The sequence below is a fragment of the Mobula birostris genome, chromosome 32 (assembly GCF_030028105.1).
Source record: "Mobula birostris isolate sMobBir1 chromosome 32, sMobBir1.hap1, whole genome shotgun sequence".
NCBI lineage: Eukaryota > Metazoa > Chordata > Chondrichthyes > Myliobatiformes > Myliobatidae > Mobula > Mobula birostris.
The window spans coordinates 1,330,083-1,356,332 of record NC_092401.1 but is presented as its reverse complement, the minus strand read 5'-3'; the positions used below and the strand labels follow the sequence as shown (position 1 = coordinate 1,356,332).

Genomic DNA, 26,250 nt, shown 5'->3' with positions numbered 1-26,250 from the left:
ATTGGGAACACTTCCTGCCACTTTATAGCTGCATTCACTACTACCAAGAAATCTGTGCCCATGAATGGTCTGGCAAAATCCACATAAATACTTTGCCAGTACAATGCCATTCCCAGGGATTGAAAAGTGCTGCTCTTGGCATCTTCTGGATGTGTTAGCATCCCAAACAGTGCATGGCAAGCTGCTCAAACTGCTGATCTAACCCAGACAACCAGACGAAGCCATGAGCCAACATTTTCATTTTGAGGACACCTAGATGACCGGCAGGTAGCTCCTCCAACACTTCAGCTCTCAGCTTGAATGGTACAACAAGTCTCAATCCCACATAAGGCAACCCGGCGCTAGTAAAAATAGGTAAAACAGGAATTTCTGCTGCATATTCTAGCCATTTTGGGTGGTCATGTAGCCTGAGACTGTGTGAGGCCTTTAGATCATCTCTGCTGTAATAGGAAGACTTTTGATTTTGCAGTAGGAAGAATACATCAAGAGGAGTGTTCTCTTTTGTAAATTGTTCAGGCATTTCCTTTTCCAAGGGTAAACAAGACAATCCATCAGTATTTCCATGATTAATTGCCCTCTTGAATTTGACCTTGTGATTGTGTTGTCCAAAAATAATGAGCCCATCTCTGCATTTGGGCTGCTGTTGTAATTCACTGTCACTCCCACAGGAGTTATCTTTTCTCCAGTATAAGTTCCTAGTTGGATATCTGTGGGCTTCAGTTCAGTATCTTTGAAATTCTATTCAAACTCATTTTGTGGAATAACTCAAACAGTCAATCCAGTATCCAATTCCATTTTAATTAATTTGCCGTTCATTTCTGGTGTAAGCTCATCTCATGTTAGTTTTCATATTGTGAACCTCAGGGCTACCCAGTCCTCTGTCACTTGCACCATCATCAGATTTTTTTCATCAATAGCATGCAGATTGGTGCTCTTTTCCAAACTATAACTCGACATTTTATCACATTCTCTTCTTGTTTTTTTTCTGCCTGCTGTGTGCCCTACTTTGTTGCATTTCTACAAGTTTTGTCTTTAAATTTGCATTGGTCTGGTGTATGTGAGCTCCGGCCACAATGGTAACATAACTTGTTTGGCCAGAAAGGCTTTTGTTTAGGCATTACAATTTTGTTTAGACATTGCAATTTTGTTCACACTCACTTTCATTCCTGGCTGCAATTCAATTATGTTTCTGTCTACTGTTTCCATTGATACAGCGATTTCAACTACTATTTAAAACGCGAGTTGTGCTTCAATTTGGAGCTGTTTTTGAATGCTTTCATGGAAAATTCTGCAAACTAAGCCATCTCTCAGTGCATCATTAAGCCCATAACTGAAGTGATAACGCTCAACCAACTTCTTCAGTTCAGCCACATAAATCTATTTCAGTGTATCTTCCTTTTGATTCTGCTAATGAAACGTAAAATCTTCTGCAATCAAATATGGCTTCAGTTCTAAATGTTACATTCATGATACCAGCAAAGCTCGTTTTGGCTGGTTTGGTTGGAGCAGTTAAATTTCTAATCAAACTGTATGCCTTCCCACCTATAACATTCAGCAAAACTAGCACTTGTTTCTTATCAGCTATTCCATTTGTATTAAAATACTGCCCTACTCATTCAGTATACATTATCCAGTTACCTATTGTACAACTGAATGTGTCCATCTTTCCAAAGTAGCCAGCCATTTCTGCTTCCTTTTTTTAAATTTATTATTATCACCCAGAGTTCACTGTTTATGTTCCCATGAATCTTGTCTGTTTTCTCTCTTTTTTTAAACCCAACTGTCTTTCTCTCTTCCTGAAGAGAAAATCATGCTCCGTTTTTTAAAACTCTTAACGGCTGTGCTTCAACAGGTATGTAGTCATCTCAGGTTTTTTTTTTTTTTAAGATCTTCCTCATTGCCACTGTTATGTTTTGTAACTCCAAAAACTAATCAAAAGAAAATCAGGGAACCAGGGATAATGTGTTGACTTTGTTATTACTTTCGTGAGGCACATACTGATGGTGTGGTGGTGTAATGATATATGCTATTTACATACTTTACATACAACCCCTAGTGAATTATGTAAACAACAAAGAATGCTTCATTAAACTATATACTTTACAATGTATTTACAGCATTACTGAAATATTAAATATACAACACCCATCAACTTATCTTTGATACTCTGTGCCATTAGCTACACCAGGAGAGAGTATGTAGTGCTGAGTTCCTCCCGCATTTTGTGTGAGTGCACTGGATTTCCAGCATCTCTTGTGTTTATGAAGGACAGCTTCTAAACGTTGAAAGGCTCTTGAATGGACATCTGGTAAAATAAATTTGAACTCATCTCTCAATCTGCTTTTCTGTGCCTTGCATCTACAATTCCCTGTAACCACAAGACTATTTTCTATATTCTGCAATCATTTTTCTTTTTATGGTTCCTCAAGGTACTTAATGCCTGGGCAGCAAGCAAACACTTTGACTGTATCACAGTGCATGTGACGATAATACACAAATTACAAAACATGTTTCGCACAAGTTACACTTTCCAGTTGGGCACCACAGCCCTTCAGTGAGCCAATACTGTTAGCAAAGGGCCGACGATAGAGTAGCCAGAGGTAAACCTGGTGGACGTCAGCTGCCGATGTGTTTTCTCACTAACCTCAAACACTTCCTCCTCCAGTATCCTGGTACCGAAGACTGTGACTCCATTGGTGCTGACCACGGGGCTGTCACTCCTTGCGAGGTGCTCTGAGATCTGCTGGTCACAGTCGACGACCAGTGTGACATTCTTTCCTTCGACGCTGATGGCTAGTCGGTGCCACCTGTGAAACACAACCAACCGACACTAACGTATTCCCATCAGTAAAGGTAGGCATCGGTGAGGGGCACCACTGACGCAAGTACAGTATTACTCACCACCACAGTGCAGGAACACTACAAAGTGCCTCCACCGGTCCACCGCTCCCTGAGCGTGGCTGCACAGCTTGAGAGGCTGGTAAGTAAGGCATATGGTATGCATGCCTTTATTAATCAAGGCTTTGAGTTCAAGAGTTAGGAAGTTAGGCTGCAGCTTTATAAAACTCTAGTAAGCTCACATCTAGAGTACTCCCTTCAGTTCTGCTTGCCCATTATTAGAACGATGTAAAGATTTTGGAGAGGGTGCAAAAAGAGGTTTACTAGGATACTCAAGCAACACACATCAAAGTTGCTGGTGAACGCAGCAGGCCAGGCAGCATCTCTAGGAAGAGGTACAGTCGACATTTCAGGCCGAGGCCCTTCGTCAGGACTAACTGAAGGAAGAGCTAGTAAGCTAGTACCTCTTCCTAGAGATTCTGCCTGGCCTGCTGCGTTCACCAGCAACTTTGATGTGTGTTACTTGAATTTCCAGCATCTGCAGAATTCCTCATGTTTGCGTTTACTAGGATACTGTAAGTATTAGAGTGCATGTGCTATATTGGACACACTTTGGATGATTTCTCTGGAGCTGCAAAGGCTGAGGGGAGATCTGACATAAATGTACAAGGTTATAAGAGACATAGATAAATAGTTAGCATTCGTCATTACCCAGGGCTGAAATGTCTAGCTCTAGAGAGCACACATTTAAATTGGGGAGGGGGTGTGGAATCTCAGGGAGAGTTTTTGTTATGCGAAGCCAGTGGTAGAAGCCTGAAATTTGCTGCCAGTGTGGTGGTGGAGGCAGATACAAGGTGCTTAAGAGGTTCTTGGATCAGCATATCAATGTGAAGAAAATAAAGGGAAGAGATTAGCTTAATTAGGCATGTAGTAATGAGTTTAATTAGTTTAGCACAACACTGTGAGCCGAAGGACCTGTTCCTATGCTCTATTTTCTATTGCTGTGCAATAATTGTGCACGCTTTCTGAATCTCACTCCCCTTCAACTTTCCCTGAACAACCCCAGGCCTGACTGTCACAAACACAAGTCAACAGCAGCTTGAACTACACATTTAACACAGCTGCAAGCGTGGCATGGAAGCTGGTGGAGCTACAGTCTTAGGACACCAGTGAGCCAGGTTTGATCCTGCCGTTGAGTGCTGTCTGTGCCGAGGTGGCACTTTCTCCCAGTGACCTTGCAGGTTTCCTCCAGATGCTCCAGTTTCCTCCCACATTCCAGAGACGTGTGCGGTAGATTAACTGACTACATCAAGTTGCACCCCTCCTCCCCAGTGTATAGGTAGAATCTGAGGAGAGCTGATGATTACGTGGGGAGAAAGAAATGGAATTAGTGTAAGATTAGAGTAAATGGATGCTTGAATGGGCTTGCTGGGCCTAAGGGATTGTATCTGTACTGTAGGGGACATGTGTCATAGAAACTTTAGCCAGCAGGTGCAAGCTGAACTGAAGGATTTCCTTCACCTCTCATTCTAACTGCTCCTTCAGAAGGGTGGTCACCTTTAACAAGCCCTCATAATTACCATCACATCTGTGTAAATTCCCAAAATTTCCACATTCTCCCACAACTCACCTAGAATTCCATCATCCCACTTACTGCACAAGTATAGAGAGAGGCTGGGACTTCATTCATTAGAGCACAGGAGACTGAGAGGTGACATTATTGCAGTGTGGAAGTTCAGGAGGGTATTGATAGGGTGAATGCCCACACTCTTTTTCCTGGGATTGGGGAATCAAGACTAGAAGGAAGAGAGGGGAGAGATGTAACAACCCTGAGGGACGACTTTTTCACCAGAGGGTGGCCCACATACGGAATGAGATGCCAGAGCAAGAGGCTAAGACAGATACATTAACATTTAAAGGCACTTGGGTGGGAAAGATTTAGAAGAATATCGACCAAAGGTGGGCAAATGGAAGTAGGTTAGATGGACATCTCAACTGGCTTGGACCAATTAGGTTGAAGGTAGGTTTCTCTCTCTCTCCTTTCTACCTCTTCCAAATTTTCCATTTTCCTTTGTCTGCGTTCTTCTTTTTGAATCTTCCTTTCTTTGTCTGCCACGAGCCTTCTCCCCTGCATATTCTTTCTCTCACACACACTCATTTTCACAAGGCTCCTTAACAATAACTCCTCTTACTCGGGTTTGGTCAGAGTGCAAAGCCTCAAGAGACTTGGTCTGTTTGGATTAACAGTACTTCAGGTAATCCAGGGTGCCAAAAAATCCATTCCTTTTGAGTAGCTGACAATCCAAACACCTTCATTACAATAGGTCACCACTACGGTTATACCCTAAGCTAATGATTTTGCAAAGCTGTTCACAGGAAAAGCAATTGCCACGTGCATAAGAGATGGTGAGATGAACCTACTTGCCATCGGACAGGTTAATTTTTTTGAAGATGGGATAATCCTCAGGGGTCGGTTTGCCTGTCTGGTCTTCATACAGGAAGACAGGGGACCGACCGATTTCGACTCCCAGTTGCTGGATGCCCTGGTCATTGTAAACAGAGAGGAGGAAGAACTGGGAGTTTTTCTTGGCCTTTAGTGTTGTTAGGATGGAGAAGTTCTCAGGAAAGTTTCCATCTGCAGCAGAAAAGAAAAATAAAAGAGGCCAAATTTAGAAATATATTTGCTGACAATATCTTCTCCTGCCAAGACAGTGACTTGCTTTGACTGCACTTCAGTGATGAATGTGGGAACCATGGACTTTCCGGCAGCTTGGGTTTGAGGTGACTGATGAACCATCCATGCTTGGAAGGCAGTGATGTATTCATGTATTCTACCTTCCGGAATAGAGATCTATTCCACTGTGTAACTCCACACACCTCCAGGGCAGGAACATGAGGCTCCTAGCACCACCCAAATGTTTCCACTCCATCTTGCATGGTCATTAACCAGGGAGGCTCAAGGGTCAGTGGGACTTAGCGTTTTCTCAGAGGCTTTAGGTACATATTTGAAGCCATTCCCTACACCGTGTCCATACTACATCTTCACAACAGGAATCTAGTTTGTCTCATTCTCTTAAATTTGTATTATGTATGGAGGAACTGTTTTCTTGAGAAGATGGGTCAGAGAAAGGCCTCCATCCTTTATGTAGATAAAGGATATGTAGATAAGCTGACAAGAGGAGAGGTTGTACTTGATCTGGTATTGAGAAATGAACCTGGTCAGGTGTCAGGTCTCTCAGTGGGAGAGTATTTTAGAGATAGTGATCACAATTCTATCTCCTTTACCACAGCACTGGAGAGGGATAGGAACAGACAAGTTAGGGAAAAGTTTAATTGGAGTAAGGGGAGCTATGAGGCTATCAGGCAGGAACTTGGAAGCATAAATTGGGAACAGATGTTCGCAGGGAAAGGTACGGAAGAAATGCAGCAAATGTTCAGGGGATATTTCCGTGGAGTTCTGCATAGGTATGTTCCAATGAGACACGGAAAGGATGGTAGGGTACAGGAACCGTGATGTACAAAGGCTGTTGCAAATCTAGTCAAGAAGAAAAGAAGAGCTTACAAAAGGTTAAAAAAAAACTAGGTAATGATAGAGATCTAGAAAATTATAAGGTTAGCAGGGAGCAGCTTAAGAATGAAATTATGAGAGCCAGAAGGGGCCATGAGAAGGCCTTGGCAGACAGGGTTAAGGAAAACCCCCAAGACATTCTACAAGTATGTGAAGAGCAAGAGGATAAGGTGTGAGAGAATAGGACCAATCAGTGGAAAAGTGTGTATGGAACCGGAGGAGAAAGCAGAGGTACTTAATGAATACTTTGCTTCGGTATTCGCTACGGAAAAGGATCTTGGCGATTGTAGGGATGGACTAAAAAGCTTGAGCATGTAGATATTAAGAAAGGGGATGTGCTGATGCTTTTGGAAAGCATCAAGTTAGGTGAGCCACCAAGACCGGATGAGACGTACCCCAGGCTACTGTGGGAGTCAAGAGAGGAGATTGCTGAGCCTCTGGCGATGATCTTTGCATCATCAATGGGGACGGGAGAGGTTTTGGAGGATTGGAGGTTTGCAGATGTTGTTCCTTTATTCAAGAAAGGGAGTAGAGATAGTCCAGGAAATTATAGACCAGTGAGTCTTACTTCAGGTGGTTGGTAAGTTGATGGAGAGGATCCTGAGAGGCAGGATTTATGAACATTTGGAGAGGCATAATATGATTAGGAATAGTCAGCATGGCTTTGTGAAAGGCAGGTCGTGCCTTACGAGCCTGACTGAACTTTCTGAGGATATGACTAAACACATCGATGAAGGCAGAGCAGTAAATGTAGTCCAGGGGTCCCCAACCTTTTTCGCACTGAGGACTGTTTTAATATTGACAATATTCTTGCAGACCGGCCGACCCGGGGGTCGGGGTGGGGGGGGGGGGGGGTAGGGTTGCCAACGGACAAGAGTAGCACTCAAATACGTTGTGTTTACCCCGAGAAAGACTACAATGGCCATGAAGCCTTGCGCGGGCACCTCTGTGCGCATGCGCAACTTGCATGTACGTGCCGATTTTTTTCTAAAAATCGTTTTTGGCGATTCTCTTGGGGGGGGGGGAGGGGCTGTTAATCACGACCGGAATATACGTGATAAGTAGCTAACACACTCAATTTCGTTTCTAAAAGGGTTTATCCAAAGCATTTAATACTAAACACACAGCGCATATTTTCCTCGCATGAATATAGTGATAAGTCAATTATCAGGGGAGGACAGGGGCTTGAAGTAAGTGTTGAACGAACTTCCAGTAGAAATGGTAGAGGCAGGTTCAGTATTATCATTTACAGAAAAATTGGATAGATTATATGGACAGGAAAGGAATGGAGGGTTATGGGCTGAGTGCAGGTCGGTGGGACTAGGTGAGAGTAGCGTTCGGCATGGACTAGAAGGGCAGAGATGGCCCGTTTCCGTGCTGTAATTGCTATATGGTTATATAAGTCACTTATAATCAATAGTATCATAACATTTTAAGTAACGTTTGGATATTAAACACACAGCACATATTTTCCCCATATGAACATATATAATCATTGCAACACACCAATATCGCTGAATCAGTGGGAGCCCCGGGCTTGTTTCCCTGCAACAAGACAGTCCTATCGAGGGGTGATGGGAGACAGCGATCCACGTAGGGGGTTCCTTATGTCCAGTCTATTCCGCAATTTAGTTTTTGTTGCATTCATTGCAGAGATATGTTGGAAATGGAAGCAACGTTTTCAGTGCTTTTGTGGCTAGCTCAGGATATTTAACCTTGACTTTGATCCGGAATGCCGGCAGAGATGTTATGTCAAACATACTTTTCAGTCCACCATCATTTGCAAGCTCGAGGAGTTGATCTCCTTCCTGCGCTGACATGGACGACGCGCGGGTCATGATCGCGCATGCACTCAAGCTTAACAGTGCATGACAGGGAATGAGGAAAGGCTTCCTCGCGGCCCGGTAGCGCATGCTTTGCGGCCCGGTGGTTGGGGACCATGATGTAGTGTACATGGATTTCAGCAAGGCATTTGACAAGGTACTCCATGCAAGGCTTTTTGAGAAAGTAAAGAGGCATGGGATCCAAGGGGACATTGTTTTGTGGATCCAGAACTGGCTTGCCCACAGAAGACAAAGTGTGTTTGTAGATGGGTCATATTTTGCATGGAGGCTGGTCACCAGTAGAGTGCCTCAGGGATCTGTTCTGGGAGCTTTACTCTTTGTGATTTTTATAAATGATCTGAATGAGGAATTGGAGAGATGGGTTAGTAAATTTGCCGATGACACAAAGGTTGAAGGTGTTGTGGATAGTGTGGAGGGCTGTCAGAGGTTACAGTGGGACACTGATAGGATGCAAACCTGGGCTGAGAAGTGGCAGATGGAGTTCAACCCAGATAAGTGTGAGATGGTTCATTTTAGTAGGTCAAATATGATGGCAGATTATAAGACTCTTGGCAGTGTGGAGGATCAGAGGGATCTTGGGGTCTGAGTCCAAAGGACACTCAAAGCTGCTGTGCAGGTTGACTCTATGGTTAAGAAGGCATACGGTGCGTTGGCCTTCATCAAACATGGGATTGAGTTTAAGTGGAGAGGTAATGTTGCAGCTATATAGGACCCTGGTCAGACCCCACTTGGAGTACTGTGCTCAGTTCTGGTTGCCTCACTACAGGAAGGATGTGGAAACCATAGAAAGGGTGCAGAGGAGATTTACAAGGATGTTGCCTGGATTGGGGAGCATGCCTTATGAGAATAAGTTGAGTGAACTTGGCCTTTTCTCCTTGGAGCGACGGAGGATGAGAGGTGACCTGATAGAGGTGTATAAGACGATGGGAGGCATTGATCGTGTGAATAGTCAGAGGCTTTTTCACAGGGCTGAAATGGCTAACACAAGAGGGCACAGTTTTAAGGTGTTTGGAAGTAGGTACAGAGGAGATATCAGGGGTAAGTTGTTTTTTACACAGAGAGTGGTGAGTGCATGGAATGGGCTGCTGGCGATGGTGGTGCAGGTGGAAACGATAGTCTTTTAAGAGACTCCTGGACAGGTACACGGAGCTCAGAAAAATAGAGGGCTATGGGTAACCCTAGGTAATTTCTAAGGTAAGGACATGTTCGGCACAGCTTAGTGGGCTGAAGGGCTTGTATTGTGCTGTAGTTTTTTCTATGTTTCTATCCGCTGTTAAATGCTTTCTACGATGGAGCAGAGAAAAGAAAATCTGATGTCATTAGAATTCTGAAAATCTAAAGATCCACATTATTCCTAACACACATGGTCTGCTTGTAATAAAAGAATTGGAGTAGATCTGAATTGTTAACCGTTTCTCTCTCTACCGAAGCTACCTGGCCTGCTGTTTTAATTTTGATTTCCAACTACTGCAGCTTTTAATTCTGGAAAGAATTCACTTTACTCCATTCTGGATGCCCAGGGAAATTTTCCCCAGTCGAGTGACATTAGCCAAGCCTTTAGACGCCTCTTGGGGATTCCTCAATCAGGCGTACACTTTCACAGAGAGGTTGGAAATAGAGAGGAAGATGTGGCTTACTGTGAACTTATTATGACAGATACTTAGCAATTATTCTTTCAGGCAGACAAGTCAGCAACAGGCCAAAAGTTTAAACAATTATCACCACAAAACCAAAGATATGCTGCAATTATTTTTAAGCCGAGAAACAAACTGGCAGAGGATCTCAGCAGCTCAGGCAACAACCGTGGAGGCAGACGGGAAGACAATGCTTCCATTCAAGAGCCAGCATCAGAACTGGCACATTGTGTCCCTCCAGCAATTTGTTCTTCGCTCCAGACTACAGGGTTTGCAGTCTCCTGTGTCTCAATTATTTTCAAGCAGTGAGCTAGTGTGATTGGACTTGTGAGGGCTAAGGAAACAGATTCAATAAGAGCTTTCACAGGAGAATTAAGATGAAAGGAAACAGACTTGTGAAAAAAGTCGGGGAAGTGGAACAAAGCAAATCCCAGTTTCAAAGAGGCAGTATCAGACACTACGGACGGTATGATTCAGTGAGTCGAGCAAGACTTCCCTTTCTTAGGCCCCTCTCCACCTATCAGCTTGGGAAAATACCAGTGGATCCAGCCAATCAGCTTGGGCTAAAAGCTGTCATCACATGATCCTAGCCCACCGCATCCCCAATGGAGTTCACCCAGTAACCTTACCTCCAGGGTAAATGGTATCAAAACACTCAACGAGGTCGGCAAACCCCCACCCAGTCTGGTCATCTGAATTGACACTCATCCCAACACATGGAGGCCAATTAACTCCCCCCATCCCATTCAGTAACATCCTGGGTGATCTTTAACCTCAGGACCACAATCCCATCATCTTTCAGTTCTTTTAGTACTAATGATTGCTGTCTGAATTATTCTCTGACTAATCACCTATAAGCCTCTTGGATGGATAACTTGAAAGATTCACTTCACAGGGCGAGTTCTCTGACTTCAATGACTGAACCCTCACTTCGAGATGGTCACCTTGGTTTTAATATCCCAGCTAGGGGATAAATCAAATCTTAATTCTTGTTACGTACGGCAAGCATCTTGAATGACATGATCCCTCATTCTAGAATGTTTAGGGCATTCAGTTTAATCTCCCTTTATAGGACAATCCCACCGACCCTAGAATCGACCTGATGTACCTTGTTTACAGCCCAGGTACCTGCAACAGCACCATCACCATTCATGAAGTTAAAGTTAACTTACCTGGGAGTAATTGTGTTGTTAGGGCATTAAAGTAAGTTTTGTTCTCTATCCGGAGAGCAATATCAGTGTCTTCAGATCCTTTTCGTTGTGTACAAAATCCCGCAACATTCACAATTCCGTCCAAGGAGTCCTGGAGGTCCAGAACCTGCAAGACGTCGACTACATTCTCTGCAAAAGTCAAAGGCACACTTATTAGGCGTTGCTGTTCTCAATCTGTTTCAGTCGCTGTGGATTATACACAGACTTGGGAAACTTCCTCCCAAAGAGTCAGGATATGGGATGGAAAGATTTTCCTTGTCACATGTACATCCAAACATAGAGTTAATTGCATCTTTTCATGAACAACCAACACAGTCCAAGGATGTGCTGACAGCACTCCGCAAGTGTCCGGTAGCAAGAGAGCATGCCGAGATGGAAGGAATTTGGAATGTGGGAGGAAACTGCAGCACCTCGAGGAAACCCGTCTGGTAACGGGGTGAACATCCACACTCCTTGCAGACAACAGCAGGAACTGAACCATGATCACTGGCACTGTAAATCATCCCACTACCGAGCCCTCACGCACATGTACACACGCGTGTCAGTATTCAAGCAGACATGTGCATATTCACACTTTTTCCAAACCCCTCTTCTCTTCTTATTACCTCCCTAGAGTGTCCCTCCTCCTTTCCTTTCTCTCTTGGTCCACTCCCCTCTCCTATAAGATTCCTCCTTCTTCAGCCCTTTACCCCTTCCACCTATCACCTCCTGGCTTCTCACTTCATTCCCTTCCCCTACCTATCTACCTTCTCCCTCATCTAGCTTCACCTATCAGTAGATTATCTTGTACATCTGTAGATACAGAGGATTCCAGATAATTGATCCGTCAGTTAATCAGGGAAGCTACTCACTTGGGGCAATGCTTAAAGAATAAAAATCAATTGAGAAATGGCCTGCATTTCCTTTGTTTATTTGGAACTCTGCCACCTAACTGGAACAGGAGACTATTTGTCAAAGTTTCTAACTAGGTCAGTCATGCACACTTCCATGGCCATTAAACAGTGCACCATGCTTAAGGTGAAAAGTTTTTAAATCAGCATCAGTTGCATGTATGTTCAAAAAGCAGTGATTTTTGTTACTGATAGTTGGCAAGAAATTAACAATAAGACAATTCAGAATGCTTGTTTCTAGCATTCAGGCTTCAAAATGCCAGAAATGGCCCGGAGTGAAATTGAAACGATTTCACTAATTCAACAAGTTAGGGACTACGAACAATTTGAAGGTACGGGTTGACCTTCATTAATCCGACTACCTGTAATCCAGTTCCTTCGATAATCTGGCACTGATTATGTTTAATGTGACCTTTCTGTAATTCGGCATTTTCACTAATCCAGCACTCCTCAGGTCCCAATGGTGCTGGATTAGTGAAGGTCGACCTGTACTGACAATCATCTCGAACGTTACAATAAAAACTAAGATTTGGAGGTTGAAGTTGTTGAAAGCATTGTATGAAGACAATCCATTATCTGCACCAGGTGACTCCAGTGATTTTGTTCATTTACAATCAATCAAAAAAAAAACACGACAGCATACACTGGATCAATTCCTCTATCGATAGCAATTAGGAATTACAGTTTCTTATGGTACTTTAATTGTAATGTTAGTGTTCTAACTTCTTCTGTATTTCATTTAAATGCAAAATTTGTTATTCAGTTTAAGTATTTCAGTTAAAGTACCTTTTATACTTTTTTAACTATTTCCATGAAACTACGGCTAGTTTGGGCAGCCGCTTAATTGGGCCAAAATGTACTGGTACTAATGTGCTCTAATTAACCCAAATCCACTGAATTTGTATTTGTTTCTATTGGTGAAGCCTGCCTTCTTTAGCACATTGTTTGTTTATCAGTCTTTGTAGGCAGTTTTCATTGTTCTATTGTACTTCATTGTTCTACTGTAAATGCCTGCACAAAAATGAAACTCAGGGTAGTATATGGTGACATATACATACTTTGATAATAAATTTGCTTTGAGCTGTGGGACACGGAGCAGTACCAGCATTATACTAACGACTACACTATCGTGTAGACAAATAATGGAGAATGTGCGCTGCCCTAATCACCTCCAAAGGAGCAATCCTTACCCCAGCTATGTCCCACAAAGTGAACGATGGGTTAGTTTGCTTTCATGGAGATGGTCAGCAGGAGATATTGGTCATCGAGAAAAAGATCTTTACAATACTCCTTGTTCAAAAATTCAGTATGAAAGATCCCATTGGAAGATTGCTATCATACAGACATCACTACAGACGTAGTCTGAATCACCAGGTCAAGTCAAGTTTATCTGTTGACTCCTCAAATATAATACGCCATAGAGATCTAATAAAATTACACGGCGGGGATAAGTAAAACATACATTCTTATTATTAATGGCAACATCCATTGTCTCAATGAACAATGATACACTTTAGACAAAAATCAGAGGGTGGAGCTTAGTCAAGATGGTTCTCAACAGCGACTCCTTTGTTTGCACGTTTGGAAACAGCTCTGTTTGCATCTTTAATATCTCTATTTTTCCCCTTCAGGGTTCTTTTGAAGATCCTGACCTGGAGTTACACGCTGACGACAGGAATGGGACCTGCTCTCGGGGTCTCACAGCTGGCCGTTATCCGACATGCCAAGGGCTCAGGCTACGAGTTCAGCTTGCCTGTGGAGGCCTAGGATCTCTGGGCTCAGGAGACAGGCGGATCGAAGGTCAGTATCCCAGACAGGAGCATTGTGTGAACTGGAACATCTTTGACTGTGTGCCCAGAGACCTGAGATCTTTGGGCACAGAGCTCAGAAAAAAGCGACACAACTGACTTTTAACATCGAAAACCAGCGAGTTGTTTGTTATGTCTCCCCGTCGCTGTGAAACAGAGACACCTCTTTCTCCCTTATTAGGGAGAGAGAGAGAGCCTGTGGTATGTCGAATACCGAGTGAACATATAGTCTTTGCGGTACTGCAAGTCTGTGTCTTTGCTCACGCTTGAGTGCTCGGTGGCGGGTGCTGATACTTTTTTTTGCTATGGGGGGGATTGTTGCTTGCTGCTGCTTACGCGCGGGAGGGAGGGGAGCTGGGGGGGAACTTTGGGGTTCTAACATTTAACTGCCATTCGTTCTTTGGTGGCATCCTCTGTTTTCATGGATGGTTGTGAAGAAAAAGCATTTCAGGATGTATATTGTATACATTTCTCTGACATTAAATGTACCTTTGAACCTTTGAAAGTAAGAGTACAGAACATATAACGCAGAACAGTACAGCTCAGGAACAGTCACTCCACAATGACTGTGCTGAGCACAATACCAAATTAAACTAATCCTCTTCTGACCGCACATGATCCACGTCCCTCCATTCCATTCCCTGTGTAGTCATGTGTCTGTCTAAAAAACACAGCTAAACATCACAATCTTTTCCGCTTCCACCTCCATTCCAGGCAGCCACACTCTCAAAGCTTAAAGTAAATTTATTATCTAAGTATGTGTATGTCTCCAAATACCACCGAGATTTTCTTGTGGGCAGTCACGGTAGAACAAGTTTCTGTGCAAAAGAAGTTACTCCACAAATCTCCTATAACATTCCCTTCCCCACCCCCATCTCCTTAAACACACTTCCTCTAATACTTGACATTTCCAAATAGGAAAAGAGATTCTGTCTTCCCATTCTAGGTTTTATGCTGATAGAGTTAAACTAAGTTTCCATTTTATTAATTCACAGTTTTGTCAAAGTCGGCATTTACTGTCCTTGAACCAGCAGCGTGCATTAACCTCTGCCTCGCTGGAGGGGCAGCTCACACGCGAGCCGTGGGGGTGAAAAAGAAGAGGTTTCCATGGAACTGAAGTATTAGTTTAGACAACAAGAAGCAGAAACAGATTTAGGCCAACAGCCTCTTGTATCGGCCCTATTGTTTAATGAGTCACAGGGATCTTCCATTTCAGCTCCAGTCTCAGAATTCGGGATTCTATTTATTTACCCCTGGTACGTCGAGCAATACAGTGAAATGCATCGTTTGTGTTAACAGTCAACATACCCGCGAGTGGACTGGGGGGCGGCCCGCAAGTGTCGTCACACATTCTGGCACCAACGCAGCACGCCCACAACGCTCAGCAGAACAGCACTAAGCACAACAAAACAGAGCTCAAGTAACAAAACAGTAACAGGAAAACAAGCCCTGTTCCTCCCTCACACCCACCCGGCCACACACATCCACAGTGATCCAAAATCAAGACAGACAATCTCCAACAGACTTAGACTCGCAGACATTGGGCCTTCGACATCCCCAACAGCACTGCAGAGATTAGCAGAATCGGGTAGCAGCCTTTGGGCCTCAACAACTGGACTTCAATCAATCTTTGGGTTTGGATCTTTGGTATTGATTCCAGAACTCAACGATCATCAGTCGCTCGGCCTCAAACTCCAGTCTCACCAATTCGAGTACCTAGGGGGTCACAGGCCATAATTCCTCCTGCGTGCGGGTATGGACCTCCAATTATAGAAGCCGTCAACAACTTGCTAACCCAAGGAGGAGCTATCAGCGCTCATCAAAGCTGCTCTGTTGGCCCGACATGGGTGTCCAAACTCAACAGACTAGCCTGACCTCAAATTCCACCCCATCTTTGTCACTAAACCCTAACCTGACTCCTTAGCTTCTCTCTCTGTCCCCAAAACCATCCCTACAAACCTAAAAACAACTAAGTCTGAAGTGCAACCTCGACAGAGACCACAGCTTGGCACCATTTTGACTATCATCTAATCCGGTGCAATAATCCCCTACTACCCGATTCACTTACAATCCACTACACTCAGTAACTGAGCCTCCACTTAGGGGAAAGCCCAAAGATCCGTCACTCTCGGTGTGAAGGAATTTAAGTTGTCTCCTCATTTTAAGTCTGTGACCCGTTGTAACAGACATCACAAGCAGCAGAAACTCGTACAGGTCACTGAGATCACCTCTCTTTCTTCAAAACTCGTGACAGTTTGCTTAAGCTCCACTGTGGTCAAAAGGCCTGCATCCATAACTATTCAGCATATTGTATGTGAGGACTTGGCATGCAAGTCAGAGTTTCAATTCATTGAAAGCCAAGGGCAAAGATAGCACAATTGAGGGACCAGTAGTCTCACATTTTCTTTCAAACAACGAGGCAAGCAATTTTAATGAGCCAAGTCAAGTTAGAGGGGAAAACGAGCTTATACTCCACTCCTGGGTATCAGGCAACAAGGCCCCATGACGTCTCAGCCTCAGGCCGTGTTGAGACATGCTCCTGAATGTCCGCAACAAGAGGCAAAGCTCATCTGCCAAATTTTGAGATTATTTTCATCAATTTGCTATTAAAAATTAACAACATTACTCAAGTAATTTTTTGAACTAAATAAACTTAAAGTATGTATGTACAGTGGAGAATATTCTGACTGGCTATATCATGGCCTGGTATGGAGGCTCCAGTGCACTGGGATGCGGGAGGCTGCAGAGAGCTGTAGACTCAGCTGGTTTCATTACAGGCACAACCCTCCACCTCGTCAAGGACGTCTTCAAGAAGTGCTGCCTCGAAAAGGCTGCATCCGTCACGAAGTACTGTCACAATCCAGAACATTCCTTCTTCTCGTTACTACCTTCGAGGAGGAAGTATAGGAGCCTGAAGACACACAATCCACAATCCAAAAACAGTTTTTTCCCTCCACCATCAGATATTTGAACAGTCCATGAACCCATTATTGTTTTATTTGTCTATGTACTAGTTTTTAAAGTGATTTAGCATACTGATGAGGGAGAGGGAGAAGTGGAGAGTCTGTCATTGTGCCCAACGCCAGGCCCCTGGGCCTGAGTCAACGTAGTATAGTAGTAGCATCTTTGCATTGTACTACTGCCACAAAACAACAAACCTCACGACACACAAGTCAGTGATAATAAGTCAGATTCTGATTCTAAAATAATGAAACCTCTTCTGCTGTGAAGGAGTGGCCTACACTCAAATGCCAGGAGTCGAGAGGAGGAGGTGCACATGGAAGACCAGCATGGGTTATAATGGCGACCCAGTAGCACAGATACTGACACTCGGCTCCGGAGACCCAGGTTTGATCTTCACCTCCAGTGCTGTCTGTGTGGAGTTTGCAGGTTCTTCCTGAGCGTGCCTGCATGGGTTTCGCCAAGGTAAACATTCCTCCTACATCCCAATGACATGTGGGTTGGTGGGCTAACTGCCCACTCTAAATTCTCCCCAGTGTGTAGGCGAGTGATAGAATGTGGAGAGAGGCTGATGGTGAGATGGGGAAAATTAAATGGGATTTGTGGAACTGGGCAGTTGATGGTTGGTAGGAACTTGCTGAGTGAAGACTATTTTCCATGCAGTCTGACTCCACTGCAGCATAACACAACAAGCTGAAGTTGGCCACAGTGAGATCTTTTACCTCTGCATAACTTTCCTGAACTACCGCCATATTCCTATCTGGAAAATAGTTCAGCCACTAAGCCTCAAGAGTCTTTTTCATCCTGATCTCCAGCTTGGAAATCTCAAGTTCATTAGGTTCTTCAGGCGAATCTGGGTGGGGGAGGGGAGTCCCTGGGCGGTTATGGAAGGCCCGAGCTTCCTATGCAGTCCAGTGTGGAGAAGGGGAGAAGAGTGACTTTGGGTTGTGCTGCATGTACTTCAGGGTGAGGAACCAGAGTATGAAAAATAAACTCTGATTTCATTACAGAGAGAAGATTTAGTTCCATGCTTCCACGTCTCGAAGGCCTGAGTTATAAGGAGAGGTTGAGCAGGATTGAACTTTATTCCTTGGAGAGTAGAAAACTGGGAAGTGACCTTAGGGAGATGGAAAACATAATGAGAATCATAGGTTGTTTGTTTTCCCCAGGGAGGGGAGATAAAACCCTAAGGGTTTATGCTGACCTGAGGGACAACTTTGTCAGCAGAATGTGGTCCATATATTGAATGACCTGCCAGAGAAAACGGTTGAAACAGTTATAGTGACAACATTCAAAAGACATTTGGATAATTACACAGAAAACAGGAGTATGGGAGGTATGGGCCAAACACAGGCAAATGTGACGAGCAGAGTGGCACCATGATCAACAGGTACTACAAGTTGGCCCGAAAGGCCCCTCTCCACGCTACACTACTCTGTGACTTCCAGAAGAGCTTGCAGTCTGCAGACTGGACTCTGAGAATAACGACATTCAATACATTCTCTGAAAATTGCTCATCTTTCAAAATGCAAAGTGCTTTCTAGACACGTTAATACTCAAGATCCAATTTCCCCAGAGTTCAAAGAAAGAGCATACCTCTCAGCATCACTTTATTCAGTCATTAACATTTGTGTGTGGACAGCCCAAGCCCCAGGCACAGTGCATTTCCAGCTTGAATTATCACACTTTAATTTAAAAGACAGTATTTAGACTGACACCCTTCTTCAAGCTTCTGAAAAATAATTCCCAATATTGATCTGATCAATATATTCATCAGAGTTACATTTTGTATCTTCTTCTGTGAGATTTCCCTGTGAAATTAATCAGGGAAATCCTCTTGACGATTGAATGTTTTGATATGGATTGCTCGTCAGAATTGGCAGGACAGAAGAGAATAAGCTTTACTCTGTAGCCAACCAAACTATACTTGACCTGAGGGCAAACATTTATTTCAAAATAAACTGTTCTTCCCATATCCCTTCCCTTTATCCGTGGAAACATCTCTAAACTGTTGTCAAATTCCCACAAAGATGCAGGAAGTGGATTGTTTCCTGAGGAAAAGTATTGACTTTAACCCTCAAACTGTCTCTCTCAGTCTCACATCATCTCATGGAGTCGGGTGGTTTAAAGACCAACTCTGGATACAGGACAATAATTTGGACATACCATCCCGTAAGGTCCAAAACCCAGGCTATTGCTGCAGCTGAGAACTACGCACTCAATGACAGTGAGTCTGACATCAGTAGTAGGAAAGTTATTGGAAGGTATTCTAAGGGACTGAATATATAAACATCTGGAAAGACATGGACTGATTAAGGATAGTCAGTATGCCTTTGTGCGTGGTAGGTCATCTCCAACTTCAAGTAAGTTACCAGGAAAGTAGATGAAGGCAAGGCAATAAATGTTGTCTACATGGGCTTTCGTAAGGAATTTGGCAAGGGGTCACATGGGAGATTGGCTAAGAAGGTTCAGTTGCTCAGCGTTCGAGATGAGGTGGTAAATTGGATTAGGCATTGGCTTTGTGGGAGAAGCCAGAGTGGTAGTAGTGGGTTGCCTCTTTGACTGGAGGCCTGTGGCTAGAGGAGTGGGGCCTTTGTTGTTTGTCATCTGTAACAATGATCTGGATGATACCGTGGTGAACTGGATCAGCAAATTTGGAGATGACACCAAGATTGCTGGTGTAGTAGACAGGGAGGAAGACTATAAAAGCTTGCAGTGGGATCTGGACCTGCTTGAAAAATGGGCTGACAAATGGCAGATGTAATTTAATGCAAACAAGTGCAAGATCTGGTTCTTTGGTAGAAGCACCAGGGTAGGTCTTACACAGTAAATGGTAGGACAATGAGGAATGTGGTCGAACAAAGGGATCTGGGAATACAGGTCCATAATTTGTTGTAAGTGGTGTCACAGGTAGATAAGGATGTGAAGAAAGCTTTTGGCACACTGGCCTTCATAAATCAATGTATTTAGTACAGAAGATAGGGTATTATGGTAAAGTTGTATAAGACATTGGTGAGGCCTAATTTGGAGTATTGTGTGCAATTTCGGTCACCTACCTAAGGGAAAGATGAAAATAAGGTTGAAAGAATATAGTGAAAATTTACAAGGATGTTGCCAGGTCTGGAAGCCCTCAGTTACAAGGAGATACTGAATGGGCTAGTATTTTATTAGACCATAAAACAATAAGATATAGGAGTAGGCCATTCGGCCCATTGGGTCTGTTCCACCAGGGGCTGATCCAATTCTTCCAGTCATCCCCACTCCCCTGCCTTCACCCCATACCCTTTGATCCCCTAGCTAATCAAGAACCTAACTATCTCTGCCTTAAATACAATGACTTGGCCTCCACACCTGCTTGTGGCAACAAATTCCACATACTTACCACCCTCTGACGAAAGTAATTTCTCTGCATCTCTGTTCTAAATGGATGTCCTTCAATCCTGAAGTCGTGCCCTCTTGTCCTAGAATCCTCTTCCATGGGAAATAACTTTGCCATATCTAATCCGTTCAGACATTTTAACATTCACAATGTTTCTATGAGATCCCCCCCCACCCCCCAATTCTCCTGAACTCCAGGGAATACAGCCCAAGAGCTGCCAGACGTTCCTCATACAGTTACCTGGAATCATTCTTGTGAATCTTCTCTGAAGCCTCTTCAATCTCAGTATATTCTTTCTAAAATGACGAGCCCAAAACTGAACACAATACTCCAAGTGTGATCTCACGACTGCCTTATAGAGCCTCAACGTCACATCCCTGCTCTTATGTTCTATACCTCTGGAAATGAATGCCAACATTGCATTCGCCTTCTTCACCACCAACTCAACCTGGAGGTTAACCTTTAGGGTATCTTGCACAAGGACTCCCCAAGTCCCTTTGCATCTCTGCATTTTCAATTCTCTCCCCATCTAAATCATAGTCTGCCTATCTATTTCTTCCACCAAAGTGCATGACCATACACTTTCCAACATTGTATTTCATTTGCCATTTCTTTGCCCATTCCCCTAAACTATCTAAGTCTCTCTGCAGGCTCTCTGTTTCCTCAACACTACCCACTCCTCCACCTATCTTTGTATCATCAGCAAATTTAGCCACAAATCTATTAATACAGTAGATCAAATCATTAACATACATCGTAAAAAGCAGCAGTCCCAACACCGACCCCTGTGGAACTCCACTGGCAACCGGCAGCCAGCCAGGATAGGATCCCTTTGTTTCCTGCCAACCAGCCAATGCTTCACCCATACTAGTAACTTCCCTGTAATTCCATGGGCTCTTATCTTGCTAAGCAGCCTCATGTGCGCCACCTTGTCAAAGGCCTTCAGAAAATCCAAGTACAGCACATCTACTGCATCTCCTTTGTCTACTCTGTTGTAATTTCCTCAAAGATTTGCAGTAGGTATGTCAGGCAGGATTTTCTTTTCAGGAAACCATGCTGGCTTTGGCCTATCTTGTCATGTACCTCCAGGTACTTCGTAACCTCATCGCTAACAATCGATTCCAACAACTTCCCAACCACTGATGTCAGGCTAACTGGTCTATAGTTTCCTTTCTGCTGCCTCCCACCCTTCTTAAATAGCTGAGTAACATTTGCTGAGTAAATGAGTAACAATTTTCCAGTCATCCTGTAACATGCAAGAATCTATCGATTCTTGAAAGATCATCATTAATGCCTCCGCAATCTTTCCAGCTACTTCCTTCAGAACCCGAGGGTGCATTCCATCGGGTCCAGCAGATTTATCCACCCTCAGACCATTAAGCTTCCTGAGCACCTTTGAATGTATTCCTTTGAATGTAAAAGATTAGAGGAGATTTGATAGCGGTAAACAAACTTAAGGATATAGAAAGGGTAAGGGCAAGCAGGCTTTTTCCACTGAGGTTGGATGGAACTACAACCGGATGTCATGGCTTACAGGTGAAAGGTGAAATGCTTAAGGGGAAACTTCTTCACCTGGGGGTTCCTGAAAGTGTGGAATGAGCTGCCAACACAAGAGGTGCATGCAAGCTCAAAGAGAAGTTTGGATAGGTACATATATAGTAGTGGTATGGAAGGCTATGGTCCCAGTGCAGGTCAATGAGAGTAGGCAGTTTAAATGGTTTCAGCATGAGCTAGATGGGCCAAAGGGCCAGTTTCTGTGCTGTACCTCTCACTGACTCTATGACACCAGTTCGTAGCAAGCCAGAGGACTCTTCTCATCATGTCCGTCAATAAGCAGCGAACTCGCACAATATGCTCCACTCATTGTGGAAACTTGCTATGCAGAAAATAACTGCTAGGCTCCCTGAATTACAACACCTCAAAAAGAGACCACTGATGGTAAGGTACTTTGTAACTGAATATCATGACAGGTACCCAATGTTAAGGGTGTAGGTTTGACACACAGTACCTCGTGCAGTATTCCTCTCTGTGTTAAGGCCACCTACACATTCCCAGTTATCCACATAACTGTGCAAATCTAAATATTCAAGTTAGAAGTCCATTCATTGCATTACAGGAAACTAAATACACAAAGGTAGAATTTTATCCAGTGTTATCTGAAACAGAATGCAAAAGAGGAGCAATGTATTCTCTTCTTAGCATAAATGGATTCAAAACAAAACCATGGAGTTGCCAAGAATGAGGTGAGAATGCTAAAACATACCTTATTGATCCATAAACCACTTTTAATTCCTGTGCTCATTTAGTTATTATTCTGTGGGTCCAGACAACACTTTGTTTAAGCCAATCGTCATTCTGGACCTCATTGGCCAGTTATTAGATTGGACCAATGCCATCTTGCATTTTGGGAAGTGTATATCAGAATTAAAATTGAAATTGATTTATTATTGACACATGTACCAAGATACAGTAAATTAGTGCAGGACACGGAGACTGGTGAGGTGATAAGTGAGGACAAGAGGAACCCTATCCCTGGTAGGGTGGTAAGAGGATGTGATGAGAACAGACGTTCATGAAATGGAAGACATGCGTTTGAGGGCAGCGTTGATGCCCCTTTCATAGCCCCTTTCTTTGGAAGAGGACATGCTGGCATTCTGAGAGCAGATGCGGTGGAGACGGAGGAATAGAGAGAAGGAGGTGGCTTACTTTACAAGTCACAGGGTGGGAGGAGACATAGCCAAGTACAAGTGAGAGTCCATGGGTTTGTAATAGACTCTCATGGGCTGTCACAGCTACCTGGACTATACATCCTCCCACCCTGTTATTTGTAAAACATTATCCCCTTCTCTCAACTCCTCCACTTCCACAACTTCCACTATCTTCAATAGGATTCTACCACCAAGCACATCTATCCCTCACCACCCCAACTTTCTGCATTCTACAAGGATAGCTCCCTACGTGACTCCCTTGTCCATTCTTCCCTGCCCATGATCTCCCTCCTGCACTTATCGTTGCAAGTGGAACAAGTGCTACACCTGCCCCTACACCTCCTCCCTCACAACCATTCAGAGCCTTAAACAGTCCTTCCAGGTGAGGCAACACTTCACCTGCGAGTCTGCGGGAGTCATATACTGTGTTCGGTGCTCCTGGTCTGGCCTCTTGTACACCATTGAGACCTGACGTAGATTGGGAGACCGCTTCGCCGACCACCTACGCTTCGCCGACCACCTACGCTCCATCTGCCAGAAAAAGCGGGATCTCCCAGTGGCCACCCATTTTAATTCCACTTCCCAGTCCCATATGTTTATACACGGCCTCCTCTACTGTTGCGATGAGACCACACTCAGGTTGAAGGAACAACCCTTTATATTTTGCCTGGGTAACCTCCAACCTGATGGCCTGAACTTCGATTTCTCGAACTTCCGGCCATGACAACCCCCCCACCTACTCTCCTTCACCATTCCCCATCCCCCTTTCCCCCTCTCATCTATTCCTTTGCTTGCCCATCGTGTCCATCTGGTCCTCCTCCTCTTTCTTCCATGGCCTTCTGTCCTCTCCTATCAGACTCCCGCTTCTCCAGCACTGTATCTCTTTCACCAATCAACTTCCCAGCTCTTTACTTCATCCTCCCCCTCCCGGTTTCACCTATCTCCTTGTGTTTCTCCTCCCCCCTCCCCCTTTGAACTCTACCCCTCATCTTCCTGCTGAAGGGCCTCAGTCCAAATTGTCAACTCTACTCTTTTCCATAGATGCTGCCTGGTGTGCTGAGTTCCTCCAGCATTTTGTGTGTGATGCATGTCAGAGTTAAGTATTTTTGTTTACATACAGGGTGGTGGACGTGTGAAATGTGCTGCCGGGGTGGTGGAAGAGGCAGATCCATTATGACAGTTTGAGTAGGTACATGGATGATGAAAAATGGGGGGGTTGTGTAGAAGGGAAGGGTTGGACTGATCTAACAGTACGTGTTAAGCTTGGCACAACATTGTGGGCCAAAGGGCCGGTACTGTGCTGTACTGTTCTATGTTCCTTACCTATTTCAGTTCTCCTACATAGATGAAATTCAGAGTTCGAGCCAGCGCACTGGAAATAAATTTGTGTACTGACAGAGGGAAACCTGGGAAGTCCTAAGTAAACTTATTATCGAAGTACATACAGTCTATGTAATCATGTAGAACCCTGGGACTCATTTTCATATGGGAATTCACAGTAGATACGGCACAGAATCAATGAAAAACAGCATACAGCACGGTAGCCTACTGATTAACTCGGGGTAGCACACATCAAAGTTGCTGGTGAACGCAGCAGGCCAGGCAGCATCTCTAGGAAGAGGTACAGTCGATGTTTCAGGCCGAGACCCTTCGTCAGGACTAACTGAACGAAGAGTGAGTAAGGGATTTGAAAGTGGGAGGGGGAGGGGGAGGGGGAGATCCAAAATGATAGGAGAAGACAGGAGGGGGAGGGATGGAGCCAAGAGCTGGACAAGTGACTGGCAAAGGGAATATGAGAGGATCATGGGACAGGAGGCCCAGAGAGAAGGAAAAGGGGAAGGGAGGAACCCAGAGGATGGTCAAGGGGTATAGTCAGAGGGACAGAGGGAGAAAAAGGAGAGAGAGAAAAAGAATGTGTGTATATAAATAAATAACGGATGGGGTACGAGGGGGAGGTGGTGCATTAGTGGAAGTTAGAGAAGTCAATGTTCATGGTGAAAATAAAGCAGTGGGGGCCAGGGAACTTAAAATAATCGAAAAGTTTAAGAGTGTGCAAAGTGTCACGAACTCGGGGTGTCAGAGTTCAGAGTTCCTTGCCTCTGTTCTAAAATGTTGCCCCTCAATTTTGAGGCTGTGCCCTCTACTTCTGGATACCCCACCATAGAAAACATCCTCTTTACATCCACCCTATCTAGTCTTTTCAACATTCGGTAGGTTTCAATGAGATCCCCCCCCCCACCCCCACACACACTTTTCTAAATTCCAGACAGTACAGGCCCAAAGCTGCCAAATATTCCTCGTATGTTAACCTCTTCATTGCAGAATCACTCTCGTGAACATCCTCTGGACTCTCTCCAGGAACAACACATCCTTTCTGAGATATGGGGCCCAAAACTGTTGACAATACTCCAAGTGCGACCTGACTAGTGTCTTATAAAGCCTCTGCATTATCTCCTTGCTTTTATGTTCTATTCCCCTTGAAATAAATGTGAACATTACATTTGCCTTGTTTTTAACCACAGACTCAACCTGTAAATTAAACTTCTGGGAGCCTTGCACGAGGAATCCTAAGTCCTTTTACACCTCTAATGTTTAAAACTTCTCCTCGTTTAGATAATAGTCCACACTATTCTTCCTTTTACCAAAAAGCATTATCGTATTCCATCTGCCACTTTTTTGCCTATTCTTCCAACTTGTCTGAGTCCTGTTGCAACTGCATTGCTTCCTCAGCACTACCTACCCCTCCACCTATCTTTGTATCATCCACAAATTTTGCCATGAAGCCATCAATTCCATTATCCAAATCATTGACAAACATTGCGAAAAGTACCAGTCTCAATACTGACCCCCAGGCAACACCACTAGTCACTGGCAGCTAACCAGAAAAGACCCCTTTTATTCCCACTCACTGCCTCCTGCTTGTCAGCCATTCCTCTATCCGTGCCAGTATCTTTCCTGTAACGCCACAAGATTTTATCTTGTTAAGCAGCCTCATATGTGGCACCTCAAACGCCTTCTGAAAATCCAAGTAAATGACATCCATACCTTTCCTTTGTCCACCCTGCTTGTTACTTCTTCAAAGAACTCCAACCGATTGTCAAGCAAGATTTCTCTTCACAGAAACCATGCTGACTTTCACTATTTTATCATTAGTCTCCAAGTACCCCGAATCCTCATCCTTGATAATAGACTCCAACACTTTCCCAACCACTGAGTTTAAGCTAACTGGCTTATAATTTCCTTTCTTTTGCCTTCCTCCCTACTTAAAGAATGGAGTGACAATTGCAAATTCCTAGTCGTCCAGAACCATACCACATCAAGTGATTCTTGAAAGACCATGACCAATGCATCTGTCATCTCTTCAGAAACCTCTCTAAGGACTCTGGGATGTAGTCCATCTGGTCCAAGT

The 26,250-nt window shown here is 44.0% G+C and overlaps 1 protein-coding gene across 1 annotated transcript in view; it reads right to left on the bottom strand.

The window, feature by feature from the left end:
* The window catches only part of LOC140191163 (uncharacterized), a 392,816-nt gene that overhangs the window by 299,467 nt on the left and 67,099 nt on the right, over positions 1-26,250 (bottom strand). Inside the window, exons 2-4 of the mRNA XM_072248300.1 lie at positions 11,057-11,224; positions 5,260-5,473; positions 2,645-2,807 (exon numbers count right to left, since the gene is read on the bottom strand). Of these exons, the coding sequence (XP_072104401.1) occupies positions 2,645-2,807; positions 5,260-5,473; positions 11,057-11,224 (545 nt within the window). The remainder of the gene's footprint in view (positions 1-2,644; positions 2,808-5,259; positions 5,474-11,056; positions 11,225-26,250) is intronic.